Below are 24,803 nucleotides of genomic sequence, written 5' to 3'. Positions count from 1 at the left end.
TTCAAATTACCCCTTTGATGGTTACTGGCCTCAATACAAATGAGCATATGATGGGTAACACCTGCAGACTGCTGCTGAAAAATACTCATAGGCAAAAGATCATGTCTGACACTTTAAATAAACAGTTCTCATCTTAAGTGGTGATAAAATTGTGTGTTTTTCATGTTTCACTACAGAAAAGTTCGTCTAATGCAGCTAATAGTTCATCACTGTGTGAGTGTGACAGAAGCCATATCAGATTAAAGGAAATGAGTTGATGAAAACAAAAACAACTCTGCTTTAAATCGGATAATGCAGAGAATGATGCTGGACCATTTGGTCAGTATGTGTCCCGCTTGGTGAGCTCAGGGATCCACGAAGGACACTGCGATGTAGCGGACACCAGCGGTGGTGGGCAGCCCTTCGTGGTAGTGGGTGAGGCGGCCCGGGTGCAGAAGGGCCCAGCCTTTACGAGGAGCCTGAATGGAGCAGTCATAGCGGAGGAACCTGCATCCACCACCCTGCAGCCAAGAACAGTTTTATGATCTTTAACAACCCTTCAACAACTTCCTGAGTTCTTCTTTTTTTCTATGCCTAAATGCCACAAACTGAAGAGGACAATCAACTTTCAGATTTCTGCTGCTGGTAAACCAGCTGTTTGGCTTTTAATGTTTGCATGAAGAATGGGGTTATTTCATTCTGTGATCAAAAGAATGAATTTGTAATGATTCGGTCTCTGTGTGAATAAAACCAAAATACATGTTAACTGAAGTGTAGGTGGAAATGGAGCACTTGACACTCACCTGGTAATCAAGGTCTACTTGGTTGAGTGCAATGTTTACAGTGAATGTGGAGGCATCATGGTGCGGCCTTAAGGAGGGTTGCTCATCTGGCTTATATCTAACTACAAAGGCCAATTCGAAGTGAGCCTGCAAACACACAGAGGGAAAAGAATCATGCAAACGTTTGCCTGTAGCCCCCTGTACACAGATACACTCCAGTTTATTGAATAAAAGCAGAATCCTGGTTCTTGGTCCAGCATTCGCCTCCAGAGATGGAACAGAATGTGTAGCTGTCATGATGTGGCACAAGAGGGGTCAGGTTTCTGTCCCACTACACTAAATCGACTGGAGTGTAACACACTGATGATAAGACATGCTGGTCAGTAATACACACACAGGATAGCAGCACAGAAACAAAGAGAGGTTGGCTGTTATCCTGTTTTACTCAATGAGTTTAGAACATTTAATGGCTGATTTTGTCCTCCAGTTGTTCTACCGGTTAAATAACCAGATATGAAAATCATCGGTCATCACCTGATCATTGCACAGTACTTTCCAACATCTCAGAAGAGATGCAGTTACATCTGTCATGGCCCTTTTTTAAGACACTCTGGCTAGGCCGGCCATGTCCCACAGCTTACATATAAGCTTTCCCAAACCACTGCTCTTATCGTTAATGGTGGTGTGAATGGAATGCTTGATGTGTTATGACCTGGGAAGCCTGAGTACAACTCGCAACCCGAGAACAAGCCGGGCTCCCCTGGGAGGACAGAGAAGCTCTTGCTCGCTGAGCTAATGCATCAGCTACAGCCGGGTCCCACTGGCCAGGTAAACCCGTGACGGCGCGGGCATTAAGCCAGGTGGGAAGCTGGTCCTGCAGGCTGGAGAACTCTCACTCGCCGGCTGACACGTGAGACACAGAAAGGTCGTAACAGAAATCCTGCGAGGCTACTGAGAAAGGTTCTCAGCACAAAGGTAAACGGACACACACTGTTACCACACACTGAACTGCACACTCACGGTACCACACAAAGTACACACATGCACACCAAGTGGAGATCAAACGATCACAGGTTTCACGTCTGTCAGCTGTTTTATATGTAAGCTGTGGGGTGTGGCCGGCCTAGCTGGAGTGTCTTAAAGAAGTATTCATGTGCCATTGCTTGAAATTCCTTCCTGTTTCTACAAACACTCAGGTATATGTGTGTACTACAGATTTTTAAAAAATGAATCAGTGCATGCGACACCAAAATGTCAAGAGCAGGTGACGTAAATGAGCTGCGAATGTGTTCACAGTGTCCTTCTTCAGTAAAGCTGAGAACATCCTTCACAGATCTCACATGGAAGGAGATTCTTGAATTTTCTCTGAAACATTTCACAAGTGTGTGTCAGTGATGGTCTTACCTTGGTGTAGTATCCAGGGAACATTTTTTCTGTGATTGGTACCACATACTCCACCAAGAATTTCTGCCATTCTTTTTCAAAGTTGATTTGAATCATATGGATGTCGATGGTGGGGACATTCTCATAGCCACCAGTGATTCGGTTATCCTGGAAAAACAAGAAACTTGTATCAGGTATATAGTTAAAGTACAGGAGGTATTCAGGACCAGATTCCAGAAAGGTTGGGAGCCTGTACAGTGTAAATAAAAACAGAATACAGCGATTTGTAAATCTCCATATTTTAAAACCACATTTTATTCACAACAGAATATAGAAAACATTAAATGTATGAACTGGGAAACTGACTTTATAAAAAAGACACTTATGGCCTTTTTTGGATTTGATGACAGCAACAGGCTGAAAAAGTAAGTAGTACTGAAAAGAAACTGGAGCTGGAGGAACATTTTGAATGAACTTGGTTACTAAGTAACAGGTCAGTGACATCAAATAAAGACGAGCAGAGAGAGGTTTACCAGTCTGCAAAAAACTGCATCTATAAATTGTGAAACAACTTCAGAATAATGTCCTTCAACAAAACTGATCTCGTTCTTATTGTACCATCCACTGTACAATATAAAGCGCTTTGAGGCGACTGTTATTGTGATTTGGCGCTATATACATAAAATTGAAATCGTTATCAGTACAGAATATCATCGAAGGATTCAGAGAATCTGGATAAATCTGTGTGAAAATCAGTGCAAACACAGTTTGCTGTGCCGTCCACAGATGCAGGTTCAGGTCTCTCTCTCTGGGCCAAGCAGCTTTAAAATAGACCGCAGAAGAAAACACGGATGCTGCTCTGGTCTGAAGTGAAAAGAGACCGTTTGGCTTTTTATCAGCGCTCGTTTCAAAAGCCCGCGTCTCTGATGGTACTGAGGTGCATCGGTGTCGATGGAAGCTGCAGCTTGCTTGCTGTTATTGCTTTACAACAACATATGCTCGGATCAAAACGAGACTATTCTAAACCGCATACTGCATCTGTTAGAATACCATAGCCTGGCAGCGTTCACGTGCTGAACTTCTGGCCTAACTTTTCCCCAACTGAAAACATTTATGAAGCAATATGACGATGAAGACCCAGAGCTGTGGAGGAGCTAGAATCCTATATCAGACGAGAATGGAACAACGCTCCTCTCCCAGGATGTTGTTCAGCATAAATGAAAACTACTCTCAGTTTTAATTGGAGATAAATGATCTCAATTTCAGCAGCAGGGCCACACCTCCAAACACGCCCCTTCCAGGTCTTACCCCCCAGGTCTACAAGCCGTCCCTCCCCTTTTAAATTCTTTCACTTCTCATTAGTAGGCGGGGATCTGCCAGGCCTTCACCAAACAGCAGCTCAATTCTTGATTAAGCCTTTATCTACTGAAAAACCTAAAATGAGGACGTGGGTTCAGTTAGTGAAATACAGACTGTTGTTAAAGAAGAGGGAATCTACACAGTGGCTGTCTTTACCTTTAGAGAGATGTTGCTGTCATCAAATTAAATATGAGCTAGTATGTTTCTTAAAATGGCACATTTTATAAGCGTTTGATATGTTTTCTTTGTTCTATTTGAATACAAATATGAGTTTCTGAAATTTGAAAATCACAACATTCACTTTTTATTTTTTTGCACGAGCAGCTGCCCGACGTTTTCAGAGCTGGGTGTGTAGCTGGAAGATGCAAATGACATGAACTTGTGACAAATAATGCAAACAAAGACTGAATATAAGGAACACTGGAGCTCAGTGATGTCGTCTTATTACATGACTGACATGTTATTATCGATAATCATGACTACATGATTAATGTTAATAACAAGATGCCTTACCACATTGCCCCCTCCTGACCACTTTCCATAGTGCTCCATTTCTTCAATCATGTGGTTACAAGCAACATTGGAGAACACTGGGAACCAGTACACATCTGGGCAAGGCTGGAAGGCAGAAGATACAACAGCATTAAGCACCGAGTAACAGCTTGTAACAGAACTGCCTCTTAAAGGAAGGTCCTACAAACTGAGGACGGTGTTAGTTCCTCAGATGTAACAGAACTAACTTCTTATCTGTGCCACAATATTTATAAGAAACATGGAAGTTGATAGGAGCTCAATGTATTTGCTTTTGCCTCTTCTAAACACAAGAGCTCATTCAGTAGGTTAATCTGACTCCAGCTCAGCTCCAGTTTAAACTTACATTTTCAATCAGCTTGTCCTTCATGATGCGGGTATAGTTCTCGTGGATGTAGCGCTCCTCCCAGTCCTGAAATAAATATAACATACAGATTTGCTCACTGCAAATCACACCGTGTCCTCATCAAACCTTCGTGTAGACGCAGAAATTCTTCTAGACCGCCTTCTTTTACATATGAAGATCAGACGGTGGCTTAGCTTAGACAGTAACTTTAAAAAACTGATTGTTCAGTAATGTTGATGTTGACATGTATACTAAAACTTTGATACTTTATGCTGATGTCCGCACTCGTAACACGGAAATCCCCTATAACGACATCTACAATGTTCTCATGGATCATTTGTGCTGAAGTCGTATAATGTTGTAAAAAAAAGAAGAAGAAAAAAATCTTACAAAAACTCAAATAAAGAAACGACTAATAGATTGGTTCAGCACACCTGTGAATCTTATCTACCATCACGAAAACCACAAACTGAATTTCACTGTGAACATTACAAAAGACTTTCTCAGACATTTTTCTGTAGATAATTACTTTTAAATTTCAATATGTGTGTGGAGCTAAGAGGACTGAAGACACGGTGTCTGAAGAAGCACACAGAGGGAGGAAATAAGCATAGCTCTTATTTTACAGTATACATGGCGAAGCATTTTAATACTTAACATTTTGAGTGGATGTGTACTGTAGATGATACAGTCCTGATCAAAAGTTTAAGACCACTTGAAAACTCATATTTTGCATGGTTGGATCTTAACAAGGTTCCAAGTGGAACTTCAACACGGAACAGGAAGAATTGGTAGTGAGACAAACCAGAGTGAGACAACACACCTGTCAGACTTAAGATCCCAAACATATTTTGTATTATACTTTCATGTACACATGATTTATGAATCCAGTTTGCACTTGTTTCGTCTGTCTTACGTCTACTGTTTGTAGCTAACTTCATTTTTACTTTTACATTTTTGTATCTCATAGTATAAGAGGCCCTTACCAGGCATCTGTGGCACCTTCACTATCTTTGTTGTTTATTTATTATTTACTGTAACTGTAACCTTTGGGATCAATAAAGTGTTCATCTGTTATCCATGTAATGATGAGGAAAACCGATCAGGATGTGGATTACCATGTGACTTTTTAAACCTGCCATATTGCAGTACATACATGATATGACCTGCATGTTGTCATGCTCTGATGAAGGTCATAAAACTGAAACGTTAGCATGTTTGGTGGCATGGCAAAAATACATTGGTGAAATTGGTATATGGCAACTAGTCCCCTGAAATTTTGAGCTAGTCCGACATATTTTACATTACGTTTATCAAAGGTTTCCTCGAGGAGGAACTGTGGACGTTCTCTCGCAGATATATATCATCATTTGGTGTCTTAGTAAAAAATAGCAAGCGGTGTTTCTTTAAACCCAACCTAAAACCCCACTGTCTATACATTCACACAAACGACATTAATTATTTAAACACTCTTCATATGTTACACTGTTTTATTCCTTTGCTTTGTTTTTCCATTTTGTCTCATTTTATATTTGTGATTCTTATTTTATATAAACACAGGAATCCTTTACTGAGCCTATAAAACACATAGTGACTGAGTGGTGAGAACTGTGTACTTATATGAATGTTTTGATTTTGTAGCTAACATTTATACACCACTATAAAATTTAAACAGCTTTTATATCGTACATAGCAGCTTAATTCCACCAACTTCATTCCTGCCACTGCAATAACCATTCTCTGACCTGCCACAAACACTACAACAGCTAGTAATGTTTCCAGGTGTTTCTTCAACCATCTCACCACTGGATTTTCAAAGATCTGCCACAGATCATTGTGTAGATGACCGGTCTGGTAATTTTCTGTAGACAGGATGCGGCCAAATGTGTGCATGTTGGTCACATACATGAAGATTCCCTGAGCGCAAAAACAACAGGTCAGTCACTACTGTGGACAGTTTGTCACTTGAACGTTTCTTTAGGTAAAAAAACCAGTTTCCTGTTTCTCTTACTGACCTTGTTGCGTATGTTGTGGCAGAAAGCCATGTCAGGGTTCGAGGAGCTGAACAGCTCGTAGTCTTTCAGCTCTCTACGGAGGAGGCCGCCTTTCACCAGGTACACATTGGACACATATGGCACATTCCAGACGCCCCTAAAAACAACAGATAATTGACGTACCAACAAATGTTCCAATGAAGTCTTAGCTGCTACAAATTTCTGTTGGTCATTATTTAACAAGCCCACCCTCCAGGCACTTTTTGTCAGGCCTGCAGTGCTTCTTTTTGTGGTGAGTTGATCAAAATGTCATCATTGATGCAAGCTGACTGTTAGCTGGTGATGTATGTTGAACGTGACACGTGAAACAAACGAAAAAGGAGAATGTAACGTCTCAGGGGAACGAGGCAAAGAACACGATACACTAAGGCTCTGCACGTGACGTCATGCACACATGTCCACCATGTTGGACGTGATAACCTGTGGCGATCACGTCCAGTCACTCCTACATTGCTTCCATAGACATGATCACTGCCCACCTTGCTTACACTCAGCTGTCAATCATCAAGGACAGAAGGAGAATCTTTTTATACTCTCCTGCATCAGATACATAGTATTTGTTATAAGTTATTTCAATTTTTAAACTCACCAGTATCTGTTTCAAATAATATTTGACCATTTAAAAATCTTACAGTTATATTTTTATTATGTCTTTCTAGTTTTTTCTTTCTAAACTTTCTCATCTGGCTTCTCCACCACTTCTCCCATCCTCATCCCCATCTCATCCTCTCCCTTCTCACCTGAAGCCTCACTCTTGAACTGAAGTAATGGTTCTAGCATAAGAAATCCTACAGGAACATACTCATTTATTCTTGATGTTGTTGCAGTTATTAATTGTCAGCAGATCAGACATCCCTCCTATCTCCAGACAGGTGACGAGAGCCAAAGAAAGCTGAATTTACGGTCGAGCAGAGGGAGCACAATCACTGTCAGATGCTGTCAGTCAAAGCATTTTATAGATACAACATCTCCATATTTCCACATTTCAACTTTTTTCTCAAAATTGCATTTAGACATCAATCTTGAAATTTCTGCTTTATTCTCAAAGACATTGATGTTTTGAGGTTTTTGTTGCTGTTCTCCGGTTCCTGCTGAACTCCGCTATCGCAGAGTGTGAACTCCATGATGACACACTTTCATCCCAGAGCTTTATTATTCTGAAGGATCGAGTGAAGGTGGATCTAGCCAAGGTCCAGGTGGGTTGGTCCGAACCAAGTACTTACAAACAGCCGCAGCAGTTCCTGCCATTTAACAACTTCTACCATCGCTTTATCGCTAACTTTATCAACACAGGTCTGCCTCTCACCACTCTCACCTCTCCTAAACTCTCGATCTATTTTAAATTCTCATCCAGCTCCTGTGCTCTCACACACTTATGAACATTGGGGCTAAGGTTGCTGAGAATCAAACTCATTTGATTTTTAAAAGATGAACATATAGCACCAGTTTGAAAATCCCAATTCCTTCTTGAGTTATTATATTCACAGGATTTTCTGGAAACTTGACCTCTGACCTTGACCTTTAGGTCACCAAGATTCAACCTTGTCTGAGAGTTTTCCTAGAAACACCTAGATACACTAGTTATTGCAGGCACAGATTTGGGTATCTGTGCCACCCACGGGTGACGACAATACTCCCATCAGCCTTTTATGGTCAAAAATGAGGAAAAAAAAATTCTAAATGCTGACAAAGTTTTTAGGGAGCAAATAAGCAACTTACACTCTCCGTCCTTGTACAATGTCCACATAGTCCTCAGACCTGGCGTAGTAGCCGTCTCCACTGAGGGCTCCCCAAAAGTTGCTCCACAGCCGACCAGCTCGAGTTATCATTGGTGCTACAATAGGACTACAGGAGGCCATTCAAGAAGGGCTATGTGTTACATTTCTTCATCTAGACATATACTCAACTCACATAAATACACTAGAGCTAAAGAAGTTAAATGTGACTGTGACTACTGCCAGCACATCAGCTAATGACTCAGTATAAAAACATTTCCTTACAGGTTTTGTTCAATCAGAATTTTGAGTGTATCCTTGTTCTTTAAGACCACTTCAATGTCCAAACTGAAGAAATAGTCACAGTCCTGGTCCCTCCGGCACAGATCGCTGAAGAAGAAAACACACTGATAGATTAGCACATATATTATAATAGAATTTAAAGAGCAATCTGTTATTGACCTTAATACTGTATAATGAAGAGTACATGTCATCTTCTGCAACTCAGTTGATAAACATTTTAAAATGAAGATGTGTCACGTTCTGGTTGGACAGCACTCACAGGCCTAGGTTCCTAGAGGCAGCTCCATCCATCTCTTCCTCATGTTCGATGACTGTGACGTTCTCATACAGGCTTCCATAATCCTTCAGGAAAGATCGGACCTGACGCTGATGATGAGCTTCCTGGAGGGAAAAGGAAAACACAAAGATATGCAGAGCAGGAAGACTGCTGTGAAGATAAATATGTTGCAAAATGTAGAATAAAAAGTGAGAATGTGTAGAAACCTGTACGTTTTTTACACGCTTGTTTTAAATTTATGGTTACTAATTAATATACTAGAACTGCAAACTTGTAATTCAAATTTTGCTCATATTTATTTATTTTTTTACTCCTTATAACCACAAATCTGAATAAAAGTGCTCGACTGCATCCTCTCAAGTCACAAATCCACATTCTGCACTTTGACTGTGATGTGTGGTAAAACTGGAGCTTGTAGGCAGTAGTGAGGAGCACGGTGGTTGGGGGTGGAGGGAGCAGGTCAGCCAATCAGAAAGCAGGAGACCAAATGATCTTCATCAGCCAATGGTACAGCAGCATGTGACATCATACACATGACTGTTGCTGACCTACTGCATAAACACGCAGAGGCTTTCATCACCATCACTGGTTTAATCACACCAGTCTGAACTCCAGTCTGCCCACTTTGCAGTAATATGTGGACTGCAAAACACGGGACAATAAACCTCCTCCCACTCAGTGGATCAGACCACACTGTTGTCCAGTTAGCACCTCAGTATGTTCCTGCAGTTTAAAGACTTCCTGTTGCCACCAAGTCTGCAAGGAGGTGGAAGCAGGAAGCCAGCGAGGCTCTGCAGAACTGCTTGAGGTGTCTAAAGACTGTGAAAATGCATCAACAGCGTATTCATTACATGTAAGAGTAAAAGACACTCGATTTCAAAGATTTGACAAAAGATTTCCTGCAAAAATGTCACAGGCTATAACACCACCTAAATGTTTGCCAAATCAAGAAAAAGTTGAAAAGAATGTACAGAAATGTCCGAGGAGGGCATAAAGGTTAACCCATTTGGCAAAGGTGGGGAGGCGCCAAAGGATAACTGCTGCCTGGACATTGAGGACACTGTGTACAACTCAACTCAGGAATTTCTCAAATCACAAGTACTTGATTCCCTCCAGCTCTCTGGCTGAACGCACTGCTGGGTTCCACACACAGCAGTCTAACAAACTATTCTCCTAGTTTCATGGACTTTGTCACAGAGAAAATCATGAACTCATCTTCTGTTAAAATTGTCTAAATCAATCTGTTCATTACCTGCTAAGTTATGTTAAATCCAGCAGGTTAATAATTTTTAGAAGGACTGAAAATGTCCTTAAAAACCTTCATGTGAAGAGAAGTCCTCAAAAACATCAAAGTCTAACTGTAGCTAAGTAAGAAGGTGTAGCGCCCATCATGCACCTGTGATAAGAGTAGATACTGTAACCATTCTGACTCCATTATCAATATCACTTATCGACTGTCACTGGCTCTGCTTTGAGAGTCACCACCGTCGCTAAGCAACACATCAACAGCATTACATTCGTGCAAATACTTGCACGCTGTGCGGTCAAATTTTTGTGCGTGTTTGTTGGGGTTTTTCCTTTCTTTGTTGTGATCAGTGTTGGTGTCGTTATTCAACACAAGTAGTGTATTACACATATTACACACAACACATTTTGTGTGTAATATGTACATTACAGTACATTACTTAATAACTCCAAGGAGAAGGTAATTTGTTACACTACTCGTTACATTACTTTTGGGTTTCTCTGTAGTCTCTGAAAGGTTTTGTCTGATAATCAAACTACAGCCCCACACAGCAAGTTTCTATTCACAGACTGCTGGAGTAGCTGTGAAGCACATAATGATCCTTCTTTACTTTATACTAGCACCTGGTGTGTGTGTGTGTGTGTGTGTGTGTGTGTGTGTGTGTGTGTGTGTGTGTGTGTGTGTGTGTGTGTGTGTGTATGTACATATATATATATATATAGAAGTAGCACCTTTATTAAATAAAATCCACAGTGTTTCATTTAGCCAGCGTATTTACATCTTAGTGAGGTATTCTGGTGTGATGCTAATTTGTGTCAGACTACATCAGACATATTTTTGCTGAGTGTCAGGAAAATATAGTTACCTTGTTAAAAATGAAGAGTTTAAGCTTGTTCTTGGGATACTGGAGCTTCAGCAGCCGTTCGAAGAACACTGTAACAAATGGAGTGGGCTGCTGAATGAAGATGCCAATCACTACCAGAGGGTATTCATGTTCCTGTTAGAAACACACACATTAAACAAAAAATAAGTGTCATGTTCTACCAGGATGAGGCTTAATGCCATTTTTATCAGGCATCAAAGGTAGCTTTGGGAAATAATACGGATACAGTTTGTCAGGAAATGTAAACAGACCTGAAGAGCTGTGAGTGACCGTAGATCCTCGTGACACACTGTGCACCCAGACTCAAATGTCCATGTGTTGGGGATGTAGTTTCCCAGGTAGTTGATCTGGAGCTGGAAAACAGTCGTGTGCTCTTGTAGTTCATTTTATATCAATCTCATATCTAAAAATCTAACACTGGTAATCTCTTAGTCGTACTAAAGGATGAGAGTAACAGATTTTCAGAATCTCAGACATATAGGTAGATTATCATTAGATTACTGGAACATAAATTAGATAATATGTCACAGAGACGACCCCTGAGTTATATTATGTATCAGAATCAGTGAAGCACAGGCCGAGGTGGGGATGGCAGCAATCGTCCAACCCAGCTTATTAATCAACCAACACACCAACAGTTTCAGTTCATTTGAAAGCCTGATACTTAACCCAGTCCAGCCAAGAAGGCAAACTAAAAAAACGGTTTTATTTGTTGTTATTCATCGTCCACCCGGGCCTCATAGGCAGGTACTAAACATGTCAGACTCAACATTGCATTTAATCTGTTATTAGACTCAATTGGCTTCTCTCAAAATGTAAAAGAACCCACCCACCACTTTAATCACACTCTAGATCTTGTTTTAACATATGGCATAGAAACTGAACATTTAACAGTGTTTCCTGAAAACCCTCTGCTGTCTGATCATTTCCTGATAACATTTACATTTACAATAATTGATTACACAGCAGTGGAGAGTAGACTTTATCAAAGTAGATGTCTTTCTGAAAGTGCTGTAACTAAGTTTAAGAATATAATCCGCTCACTGTTATCATCTTCAATGCCCTGTACCAACATAGAGCAGAGCAGCTATCTGAACGCTACTCCAACAGAGGTCGATTATCTTGTTAATAATTTTACCTCCTCACTACGTACGACTCTGGATACTGTAGCTCCTGTGAAAACTAAGGCCTCAAATCAGAAGTCCCTGACTCCGTGGTATAATTCTCAAACACGTAGCCTAAAGCAGATAACTCGTAAGCTGGAGAGGAAATGGCGTGTCACAAATTTAGAGGATCATCATTTAGCCTGGAGAAATAGTTTGCTGCTTTATAAGAAAGCCCTCCACAAAGCCAGAACATCTTACTATTCGTCACTGATTGAAGAAAATAAGAACAACCCCAGGTTTCTCTTCAGCACTGTAGCCAGGCTGACAAACAGTCAGAGCTCTTCTTAGAAATATGGTTTAATATTTTTCCCATTTTGGCTGCTCTTCGCTGGCTCTGTGTTAAATTTCAAATCCTGCTCCTCACATACAAGGTCTTAAATAATCAGGCCCCATCTTATCTTAATGACCTTGTAGTACCATATCACCCTATTAGAGCACTTCGCTCTCACACTGCAGGCTTACTTGTTGTTCCTAGAGTATTTAAAAGTAGAATGGGAGGCAGAGCCTTCAGTTTTCAGCTGAGAAAACTGCTGAGAGAATACAAACTCAAACCTTTGGAGCAGGTTTTATTGTTTCCATTAAAAACTGTGTGATGTGACTGCAGCTTAATAACATGGAACAGATAAGTTGGTACCTTTGTTGGTCCGTTCCCGTGGATAATGACAGGCAGAGTATCATACAACACATTTCTGACTCGTACTTGACTATCTTCAAACTTCAGCACCACATCATCTGGAAACATAAACAGATGTAAAACAACTATCAGACTTTAAGATTTGAAATATCAAAAATACACATTTACATTTTAAATGTTTCAAGAGAACACTGAAGATAAATAGATCAGATAGACAGAGAAGAACAGAAGAACAAGTTAACTACTGTAAGACCTAGCTACCACAAAACATACACAATACTGTTACTGCTGACAGTATGTCACAGTCCTAGGTCATGTGACCCAGTGTTTTGTGTTTCCTTGTATGCTGATATTCATTGTTTATGTTTTAGTCTCATTTAGTTATCTAAAGTTCCTTCTATTTTGATGCCATGTTAGTTCTTTGTTTATCAGGTGTGTCCTCACCCCCTGTCTCCCTCGCCCTTCATGTGTTTCAGTGACATCTTTGTCTCCCGTTTCCTCCTCTTGTTTACGTGTTTTTCCCCCTGTGACCCATTCCTTCTGTCACGTGTGCTTTCCCCCGTCATCATGTTTCGTTATGTCCATGACTCATCTCCAGTCCCTTTTTCATCCTCTGTAAGTTTTTACGGTGTTCGCGTTCCTCGTCAGTCCACCATGATAAATCCACGTCTGTCATGTCTTTCATGTCTGCGTGTCCTATGTTGTCAAGCTTGTGTCATGTCTGCGTCTCATTATGCTTCCTGTTTTATTTTGAAGAGGTCTGGTGTCCCATGTTCATTGTGTTTAGTTTCACTTCCTCCTGGCGTCATTATGTTCATTCTAGTCAGCTGTTTCCCCAGGTGTTTCCACTTCCCCTGATCGCCTCCTGTGTGCATTAGTCTGTGTGTTTTCTTTCATTCCTGTCAGCTCGTCTGCTGCTTGTCTTCAGAGCTGAAGTTACAGCAGCATGGAATTAATCAAATATATAACTGGACTATAAAGCTGCAAACGCTTTGAGTTCATATCAGTATCCTTTGACAAATATAATATTAATAGCATTTTTATAACAAATTTGTAAAATCTTAGTTTTGGAGAGATCTATATATTGTCCTATATATTTGTTGGGTGTAAACCAACCCCACTTACTCTAAACCTCTCGTTGGCTCATCAATATAAATAAGAATTTATAATATTTGGTGGAGAATATATACAGAGACAGCATTTATGGTACAGCTGATTATGAATGAGAGGAAATGATTAAAAGCCTCATAGATATTTAATTTTCTAGGTATGATATAAACACCTCAAAGATTTGAACGTGTTTTCAAGAACTCATCCACACAGTACCACACTGGAATTCCCCCCTTAGCTTCTAAACACGAAACTGGAAGAGTGGCTCCAGCAGATTCCAGTTACAACATCCGAGGTCTCTATCCATGGAAGAGCACAGTCTTAGGAACAGCTAAGATACTGCTCAGTACCGGAGAGCACCTGAGCTTGAGGAACACACACATACCATCCTCCGAGGGTGACAGAGACATTGTTATATGATATACTTTGAACGGCAAACTTACTGAAACCAGCCAGGACAACACACTTGTCACTGTTAGATCAGAGTCAGTTCACAGAGGAGCTTTATGACACGATAGTTTCCACTCTTCCTACATCAGTACGGCTCTGTGTCTAGTGATGTTAGTCAGATCAGATCTGCTGAGCCTGTACAGATACTATTAAAGCAAAATACAGACTTTCCAATGATCCCTCAATATCCTGTGTCTCATGAAAACAGAAAAGGTGTTATATCAGTAATTCAATTTAGATCTAGACTAGACCGAGAAATAATCCCAGCAAACATGCCCGGTGAGCCCCACAGTGGGCAGCTCTGGCTGTGTGGCAAAGAAAACGGGCCCATAGCAGTTTTGCCCTTTAATAGTTTAGGAGTAGTTTTACTTCACGGGGCCCCCATCACAGTTGGCTGTGGGCAACCAAAAGACTGGGATAAGTATGGGTTTGCCCCACAGTTCACCCACACCTACCCCCTGTTGTCTGGATGCCATGTTATTTATAATAAGCAAATGACATACAGGGAAATGTGATTACTGTGGAGTATTTTTGTCTTTCAGGGCAAGTGGCTCCATAGTGTAGTGATTAAGATCTTTGAGTATCAAGCAGAAGATCCCTGGCTTGGGTGCGTGAGGAAACATAAATCCCTAAAAGATTGTGTCAGGGAGGATACCTGGTGTAAAAATCTACCAAATCAACTGGCAACATTTTTACCCACACTCCATATCAGCTGGTAACTGTGGGGTCTATTCATTCACATGTCAAAGTGTGACACATATGTGTAGATATCTTTCCAAGCTAGCAGAAGTGTGGCCTTGTAGAAAAGTCGACTTTATCTCTGTTCCAGAAAGATGCAACAGAGACGGCATTTCACAGAGCATCAGTCCTGATGCTCTGTGAAATGACACAGAGAGGAAGTAATTTCACTAGCAGGTAATGACCAAACTGTGAATTGACCAGAAACTCCACTGTCCATATCATCTGCAATCTAGAACTAGTTAGGATAAAAACTGGCTAAACACTGCCTAGAAATAGCCCTAAAATGGACTGCAACGTTGATGTCAGTGACGTCAACCTTTATCAAAAAACACACTCACACGTTGTTACTGTCAGACCAATGTAACCAAGTCATTTTATACTTCATATAGAAAAGATGACCTGCGTGTCATGGATAACATTTTTTGTTCTGCTCTAACCTGTGCTACTCAACTTATCCACACCTGGATAAAGGTTGTGTAGTCTTCTCATAGTGACACCTCATCAAGATAACTCCTCAAAAGACCAACAGAAGGTGTCCTCACCATGGCACCATACTTATCCTAGAATGGTGGGATGCACCCTCATCTACAAAGAAACGATGAAGCTACTGCCGATTGTCCTCTACAGTTGAGCAAAAAAGCAACAAGAACCACTCCTTGACAATGAAAATATGCAAGAACTGGAGTCACAGAAGTAGACGTGGGGACCAATATAGGAGCATTGCAACCACTGGAGCTCCAGTGAGAGCTTTTCAAGGCCTACATCTTGTAACAAACATTATTATGGCATAGCACCGCTATGGGGTGTCTTCCCATTATTGTAGTAGTTGGAGAGTCTCCTATTTCGAGTGCAGCCATTACAGTCGAGCATGCTGCTCTCCGCTCATGTGTTTTAGAGAGACCTTACCATTGTAATGGGCTGGCGCAGGCAACTACATAACCCCCGGCACATGTATGTACGGATAGCGTAGAGTGGAGACTTGGCTTGTATGATCTTAATCTGTTAATGCCAAATAAATAAACATTTATTTACCATTTAATGCCAAATAAAGCTCCGTTGCTCTGTCTAACTGCCTAGGCTCCGACTTGTCCGGCTAACCTCCATGCCAAATGCCCGCGGGACCTACAAGCAGCTCCTTCCTCACCAGACCAACATTACAATCTGCTTGAACCAAGTAAAATATAGATATCCAGCTATAGACATCATATACCTGAGCTTTCTGCAAACAGTGAAAGAAACAGACTCCATACCTTAACACTTAGCTATTAGCAAAAATGGTTGCTGATAATAGCCCAACCCCCCAAAACAACTATACCTCTGGGGAAAATCTTAGAAATATGGTATCTAACCAGATTCTTCCTCTGGATGGCATTACCTTGGCCTCCAGTAACACTGTGAGGAACCTTTTTGACCAGGACATGTCCTTCAACGCACATATTAAACAAATATGTACGACTGCTTTCTTCCATTTGTGCAACATCTCTAAAGTTAGAAATATCCTGTCTCAGAGTGATGCTGAAAAACTAGTTCATGCATTTATTACTTCCAGGCTGGACTACTGTAATTCATTATTATCAGGAAGTCCTAAAAACTCCCTGAAAAGTCTTCAGTTAATCCAAAATGCTGCAGCAAGAGTCCTGACAGGGACTAGAAAGACAGAGCAGATTTCTCCTGTATTGGCTTCCCTTCATTGGCTTCCTGTTAAACCCAGAATTCAAAATCCTGCTCCTCACATACAAGGTCTTAAATAATCAGGCCCCATCTTATCTTAATGACCTTGTAGTACCATATCACCCTATTAGAGCACTTGGCTCTCACACTGCAGGCTTACTTGTTGTTCCTAGAGTATTTAAAAGTAGAATGGGAGGCAGAGCCTTCAGTTTTCAGGCCCCTCTTCTGTGGAACCAGCTTCCAGTTTGGATTCACGAGACAGACACTATCTCTACTTTCAAGATTAGGCTTCAAACTTTCCTTTTTGCTAAAGCATATAGTTAGGGCTGGACCAGTGCTTGTTCATAGGGGGTCATATTATTATTGTTTTTTTTCTCTGTATGTATTATTGTAGGCTCTACCTTACACTATAAAGCACCTTGAGAGCGACTGTTGTTGTTATTTGGTGCTGTATAAATAAACTTGAATTGATCCCACACAATACCAGAGAGGGACTTCCTCATATTGCCTTGCCTGCCAAACCTTGTGACATGTGTTCCCTACTAGACTTGTTCAGTTACACACAAAAAACTACCTGCCACCAACTAGACAACTGTTCTGTAAACAGTATGACACTGACTGTTATTCCTGCAAAGACACTTTAACTCTCTCATTCTTACAATGATCTTTGTACATTTTGGTGATGCATTAAAAGTAAATGGAGCACTCCTCCTGAGACTTTACAATGTGACTACAGACCTGTCAACAGAGGAAATAAATGTAACATCTAAATGAAGTGTATAGTTTAGTCACCATACCACATCTGCTGACATCGTTTTGTTTATTATGCACCTTGCTAAGGTAGCCAATGATTGTTCATTTCAGCAAAGGAAATGATGCCACAAAAATTACTTTGGCAAACCATAATGTCACCCTTCACTTTTGGGGTATTAAAACAATCACCACTTCATCATCAGTGTATGAATTTCTAAGTTATTATCCAAAAATATCACCTCATCTATGTATCCGTAGGTCAAAGTGAAAATGCTACAATTCAATAAGTTCCTTAAAAGGTCTTTTTGAGTTATGAAGCCAAACATGAAAAGGTTGTTAAAGTTGTTAATCTGTCACCGTTTTCTAACTTTAATGCTCTTTGCGTTGTTGCTTTTCGCCATCTACTCAGTTTATTTTGTATTCTTTACCTTTTCCTCATTTTTGTGATTTTCAGACTTGTTTCCGTCACTTCGACATGAACCCAACGCTCTCATTCTTATTGCCTGTTTATGCCCTGTCCTTATCTTCAACGTCATGCTGCTCTGTTGTATCTTAAATGCCCCTTTGGGATAAGTAAAGTGTCTCTGATTTCTGATTTTTCTGATTTATTGTCTGTTGTTTATCATTTTTAGTTATAATGTGCATGGTAAACAAGAGCAGGAGAAGATGCTGGGCAGAGTTACGTGTGTTATCAACAACCTGCTGGTCAAAGAAAACAAAATTCAGTTTACTCACCAAGTGCTCCATGAAGGTTCTGAAAGAGTCTGCATTTGTTGTCCAGGGTGATATTTATAGATTTCTGAAACATAGAAATATATTCTTTTGATCTATTATGTTACATGTATCCAATAAGATGAAAACTTCTACAGGAACAAACAAATTGTGGCTGCTTCTTCAGGCCGATGTTGGGAATAAATCATTTTTCAGTGCCTCAATAATGCTATGCTTTTTTATTAATAAGTGTTTATAAAGTTATATAATGTAGTATTAAGTGGACACAGCCCTGAAAAATAAAGGCATGAGACCACGTGTCCTTGGGGAGTAGAAAGCTGCAGACTCTCACTCACGCTTGCCTGGGAAAATGTAGATAAGAGGGGACCATCTCTAGAGGAAAGTTACTGAGACACTGTTGTTTAGACTGGAATGAGAGAGCTTCTGTAATAAAACTGTTAGGGGCACATCACCATTTGGAGATCCGCAGCAACGCGTCATGCAGGACGCATCTCCCTTCTAGAAGTAATGTGAAAGAGAAAGTGTTAAATGGTCTACTGAGCAGTGTGTTGTCTTCCATCGGATGCCTCTGAGGAATCAAAAGAACTCGGTGAAGTGTTGATATTTAACACCAAGCAGCGTATATTTACCTGCTTTCACATGATAGCTAACATCAGAATACTACTGCCCTGAATTATGCTGCATTCAACATGAAAACGATGTATTTTCAGCACTACTGTTTTGTGTATTGTTCATCATTACCATCAAAAAGCCCCTGGTACATGTTTCAAATTAAAAGCCTAGCAGGAACCAGGAAAATGTCCAATGAGCTAAAAGACCTGTAATTCGAACCATGTGGACAGAAAGTGCTGAATTTCAGTTAGCAGGAGATGTTATAAACATCACTTCATGTAATTACAGTGCTGTAGGGGCATTCATGAAAAAATAGTGGAATTTCATAAAGTTCCAGCAGTGGAACAAGTCTTACTCTTTTTGATTGATCCGTGTAAATCTTGGTGAAAAACAGCTGGTCACTGTCACCGTCGTCTCCTGTCCAATTAGCAACGAGCTCTTTGATGTTGGGAAGATAGCCAATGAAACCTGTGAGGAGACAAGAGAAATGAGACAGGAAATGATCACATATGTTAGAAGTATACATTTGTTCACGACCTTCATGTAGACACAGTGAGGGAAAGTGAAGGCGTCTGTTTCAAGGAGCATGTCTAATGAGCTCTACCAGGTTTATGTCACCAGTGCAGTGCTGACTAGCGACCTGCTATAAAAACATCTGCCCTATCTCATCTATCAGCAACCTGTGAGCCTCACATTTTAAGGATTTTTTTTCTGGTACTTCTTAAGTCCAGAAGGTGAGTGACCCTTTTAACCTGCTTACACAAGTGGGGAGTTTCTATGATTGGGTGAATGACGCATGTTGTATAAAGAGCTTTGAGTGCTGAGGTTGAGTAGAAAAGCACTACATAGGAACCGGTTCATTTACCTTCCAGGTTTTCCTGCTGGATGTGAGAGATACAGCAGCAGTTTAACATTTAATACCATCAAAATGTTTTATTTTTTATAATTTACATTTTTATAATTGCTTACATGGCACCAGTTGACTAAGTATGCAAATGCTGAAACAACGTTAAGAAAGTACTGATTAATAAAGTATTAAAACAACATTAAGTGCAGTGCTGCACTGCATTTGGATTTGGATCTGTTTACGTATGTTAGTGAGCTACTTCAGAGTCTCTGGGTTGATTTTCATTAATAAATGCTTTCTGCTGAGTTTAACTTCTAGTACTTGAGGTTAGAGAGCTATTGTGTAGAGAATCAATAAGATAATTGGTAAGGAACTGAATGGACAAGTGACACCAACAATGGAATTGGAATCGCTAAATTCCAATAGATTCCCATCCCATATGAACACATATTACAAAATCTGTTGAAACTGTCTCCATTCTGTGTCTGTGCGTTGGTCTTTTTGTGTTTCCTTGTTCTGTAGTGAGAGGTAGTGGGAGTTGGTATTCAGGATGTTATAAATGTGCCTGTTTTACTGTGATGTCTCCTGTCCCTGCTGTGTGACTGCCCTGACTGTTTTCACCTGCGTTTATTATGTTTAGATTTATCTCATTGCCGAGCTGGCCTCCAGTATTTCATCAGGCCTCAGTGTGGCTACATACAGCAGTACTGTACAGTATGAACTGTAGTTGCTTTGTCCACTCTGGCATTGTATGCACTGTTCTTTGTAACTTTTCTGTGTTTTGTTGTTTTCTAATTTCTTGTGTTTTGGATTTTTCCCTTGAACAATGATTCACTTTGGATTAGCTATTAAAGAGCTCCCTTTATGAAAAATCCTTTGTGTGCTGTGTCCTGCATCCTAAAATTACGTGACCCTCCACACATGGCTACACTGTGACGCAGGTGTCTCTAATATATAAATATGACATAAAAATATTGTTTTTTCTCAGAAGAAATACTTCATGTTAGGTAAAAACAAACAGACAGAAATTACACAGCAATATTACTTTTTTCAGCAGTACAAGAAACATCAAGACTGATAAACATACCCCCTGAGCCCAGGAACCTGTTGCCCTCCCTGACATGGGGATATTTGTCCTCCAGATGTCTGTCTGGCCAGATGAGGGTCTCAGAGGAGAACACAACCCTGTGCTTGGCCTGCTGGAACTTCTTGAGCAGCTCTTTGGGACCCGAGGCGAAAACCACATCGTAGCTAAGTCATGAAGGGAGTGAAAACAGAAAACGTTAGTACACAGTGCAGCTCAGCACTGTGTGAAGCCAGTGACACAGTTAAAACAAATGAAGGCGCTGTTATTATATGATACCAGCCAGAGTTAATTTGCCTGTGACTATGTTTACTACCACAAAAGGAACTGCAACAAAAACAACACACACTTTCTTGATTTCACTATAATTACATGCTTCACCATAAAGAATTTTACAACTTTACAAAATGTCAGGACTTTTCCTTTAGCTGCCATGTACAGCTAAAGTGCATCAAATGTGCTTCAAAAACATGTCATTTAAATTAAATAAGCATAAACACTGAAACAGCAATATCTTCTGAATTTAGTATACTGACTCATAACATCGTAACGCAGCAAATAAACTGCTATAAGTGGAGCTTGTTGCTCAATTCAAAGCACGCTACCTTAAAAGACTAGAGAAACAGCAGAACTGCTAACGTCTTTTAAATAAGTGGCTATTAAATTTATACCGAGGCAATTCTTATACACCTGTACTTGATATTTGCATTATTTTGAACTGGACATGTTGAGTCAGTTGGCCTAGTTTGGTATAAAATGTAGAAGAGAAGAGAAAGAAGAGAGGTTATATTTAAAGGTAAAGACTGCTCAGTGGTATTTAATATACTGGAAATTTTAGGTTTACATGTAAGTCCTCATTTTTAAATCAGATACTGGCTTCTGTATATGTGACCTTTTGTTTTTTTTTTCTTATTTTTTAGGCTTCCTGCAAGACAAACTGAGGTGTAGCCTTCGACCTTTGTGTTACTGAATCTGCTCTTTAGTGCAGGATAAACAGGTTAGCTTAGAGTCATACAATGGATTCTAAGTAAAGCACTGTACTGGACGGGTGCACAGCAGCTGTGGTGTTCATGGTCAGTGTCGGGTTACATAATATGAACTTTATGTGATGATGCTTAGGTTCATTCACTGAAGTCCACCTTCACAGCAGCTTCAGACTGTCCAGCATAAACATTGTGCTGTCAGTGTAGAGGGAGACAATCAGCCAAGATAGCTCGTGAAACATCTGCTTACATCTGGCTGAATTCAGTTCTGTAAAACCACAAAGAGCTGCAGGTCAGCTAAAACAAATCTACTGCAGCGCACAATAGAAATTATTGTAAGTGTAATTTTTTTTCCCCTACACTGAGGCTACGTCCACACGTACACGGGTATTTTTGAAAACACTGATTTTTCTATGCGTTTGCATCTTTCGTCCACACGTAAACGGCGTTTTCGGTCACTGAAAACGGAGATTTTTAAAAACTGCTGCCAGGGTGGAGATTTTCGAAAACTCCATTTTTGCATTTATGTGTGGACGAGGAAAACGGAGAAGCGTCAAAGGTGTGCGCCTTTTTTGACGTCACACCGTGAGCCACGTTATTGTTTCGGTGAAATGGATTTCTATAATGGCGGACTTAGACAAAATACTGTTGCTGTTAATTTTACTTCTATACTCATGTTGTACACAACTATTCAAATGATGAAGTCACAAATGTGCATTCATCTTTACAAAGAGAGTATAATGCAGTGCAGCTGTTCAATATCAATCACTTTAACTGTTGACTATTCATACTTACAGCCTGATTACATCATGCACTAATATTTAGTGCTCCTATGTTTTCCTTATGTATCAATGCCGAATATCACGCTCATCAAATGTTTGCTGTTGTTCTAACCATGTGGACTGATGTTCTTCCAATATGTCTAAATGCAGATGTGTTTCTAGTCACTGTTCCTACTGAAACACAAAGTGATCCGTCATGTCAAAGTCACTGAGCTCTTCTCTTCTTACCGTTTTGACACCAGAATCAACCTGCTTAGAGTTTACACACACAATGCCACACAGAATGACTGGATGTTAACTGCAGCCTGCAGAGCACCACAGTGCTGAAAAGCTTCCAAACAGAGTATGTTTCTCACCTACTAATACAGTTCTTCCTTAATTTGTCATCAAGCTGTAAAATTACAAACTACACATTACTATATTTCGTGTGCTGACAAAAGGCAGAACAAGGCAGATTCATGTAACATGAAATGAAACTGAACCAGTGGCTGAATAACTAACACAGTATCATAGTGGCCTAGGTATCCAGATAGACACTCTACCTGTCAATAAAAAGGATTATTTGGTCATCATCCTTCATCTCCTTCAGACCTTCTTTAAGAAGTCGTACTTTCTGGCCTCCTCCTGGGGCTGACATGTAGTCACCTCCCTTCCATTTCTGATCTCGGCCCAGAACCTTAAAAACATACACCTCATCTTTTAGTTTAAAGATTTTAATGTATCATCCTTTAATAATACAGCCATTAAGGTTATGTCTTTCCTTATTTTCTGCTTTATATTATCAACACATATTAGTATGACTGAAATCCACTGAAAAGGACCAATTTTGTGTTTAGATAAAACTCCTTAAAGCACACAGCAGGGACTTGTTTTAAAGAGACTGTGAGGCCTCACGTCTACAGAGCATGAAATAAACTTTGTCGAAAACTTTGCCCCAGAAGTTCTTACCTTGACAGTATAGTTAAAGTGTTTCGCTGTCCTCAGGAAACGCCTGTAGCCATCAGTCTCTTTGGTCGCAACAGTCACAACTAGAAGTTTGTCTGGAAACCAGAGCATGACAGAGGAATTCAGAATGCCTTAAGCGTGACCAAACTTTACAGTACCACCATAAAGAGTATTTATGTAACGCACGTATGACTGTGAACTATAGTGTACAATAACCTAGCAGAAAGTAGAGGCGCTGTGTTAGTAACATGATGGCATTTTGATGCTCGCACATTTGCACTTAAACGCGGAGTTTTAATGCAGAGCTATACTTGTGCCATTATGTCGACGTGTAGTTACATTTCTACAGAGGAGCAAATACGTTTCTTGCACAGGCTGCGATAAAGGCTTTAAGATGGTCATGGTTACGATGTAACAGAGAATTAATGTCGCTATGTATTAAGCTTGAAAAAAGTCTCTAAACGTATATTTTTATTCTTTGTGGATGTATCACAGAATCAAGTCCGCATCCCCTGCAACTATTAATAATACAGGCTTCCCACAGGCTAACGTGAATGTGTTAGAGGCAATGATTCCAGCAGTTCAGAGGAGCATCGTCCACGTCAGCGGCATGGCAGCCCTCCTCAGCCCGAAGCCACTACAGTTTGCTTTGAATTGGAAAGCGCTGACGAAACGTTAATAAACTCCGTTCATGTTTTTGTATTTTGGAAAACTGAAAAACAACTTTTCGACATGCATCAAGCACTACGAGACAAAGTGGGGAAATCTGGGTTTTTCTAACAGACTAACACTGAACCAAGGATCCGGGCTTTTCATAAAGATGCAGTCAGATAATTTGTCGCCACCGTCTTGTTTTGTCTGTAGTTCGGCTTCAACTCTTTCTCACACATTTCTGTGACACGCGTGGTTGCAGCACAGCTTTTTTCGGCCAGTTATCAAATGAACTCCCTGTGTCGAGCTTAACTGGCCCAACTCGTCTCGTTACACATTTGCTACAAACTGCACCGCCAACACCGTAGGGTGCGGACACAGCGTTATCTCTGCCAGCATTCCAGACTTACCTTCAGGAATTCCCTCTACTTCGGAGTTTACCAGAGCGGAAAGCGCGCAGACAACAATACCTGAAAATAACAGCAAAGATGAAAGTCTCATTTTTGCCAGGTTAACGTCCCTGTTTTTGAACCGGACTGGTCCCGTTAGCGAACGTCAACTACGACTGTGTTGGATCTGCCAGCTCAGCCTTCTTCTTTTCCCTACTTTGCCTTTTCTCTCTCCTCCTCGCAGTTTCTCAGTGTGTGCACACAAACCGTGTATTTGTCTATGCAGCAGTTACAGTAGAACAATAACAGTAGTAAAACAGCAGTTTGGCATCTGTGTAAAGATTTGCCATCCAGGCTCTTTTATAACATAGTAGCCCACTTGTTAAAATCGCAAG

General features: G+C 40.4%; 1 protein-coding gene across 1 annotated transcript; it reads right to left on the bottom strand.

Annotated features, from left to right (window-relative positions):
* Positions 1–99: 99 nt before the first annotated feature.
* Positions 100–24,801, bottom strand: plod1a (procollagen-lysine, 2-oxoglutarate 5-dioxygenase 1a). Its single transcript, XM_063464161.1, has 19 exons — positions 24,430–24,801; positions 23,372–23,463; positions 22,966–23,099; positions 20,662–20,825; positions 19,083–19,195; positions 18,119–18,182; positions 12,659–12,756; positions 11,110–11,211; positions 10,841–10,972; positions 8,712–8,833; positions 8,435–8,539; positions 8,154–8,279; positions 6,396–6,531; positions 6,184–6,297; positions 4,381–4,446; positions 4,017–4,121; positions 2,166–2,312; positions 783–908; positions 100–500 (listed from the first exon to the last, which is right to left on the bottom strand). Exons 1-19 carry the CDS (start codon positions 24,518–24,520, stop codon positions 345–347), a joined length of 2,193 nt encoding a protein of 730 aa, XP_063320231.1. The 5' UTR covers positions 24,521–24,801; the 3' UTR covers positions 100–344.
* Positions 24,802–24,803: the final 2 nt, after the last annotated feature.

Source organism: Pelmatolapia mariae, linkage group LG20 (assembly GCF_036321145.2).
Source record: "Pelmatolapia mariae isolate MD_Pm_ZW linkage group LG20, Pm_UMD_F_2, whole genome shotgun sequence".
Classification (NCBI taxonomy): Eukaryota; Metazoa; Chordata; class Actinopteri; order Cichliformes; family Cichlidae; genus Pelmatolapia; species Pelmatolapia mariae.
The sequence above is the reverse complement of the archived record's forward strand: the minus strand, read 5'-3'. Positions and strand labels throughout refer to the sequence as shown.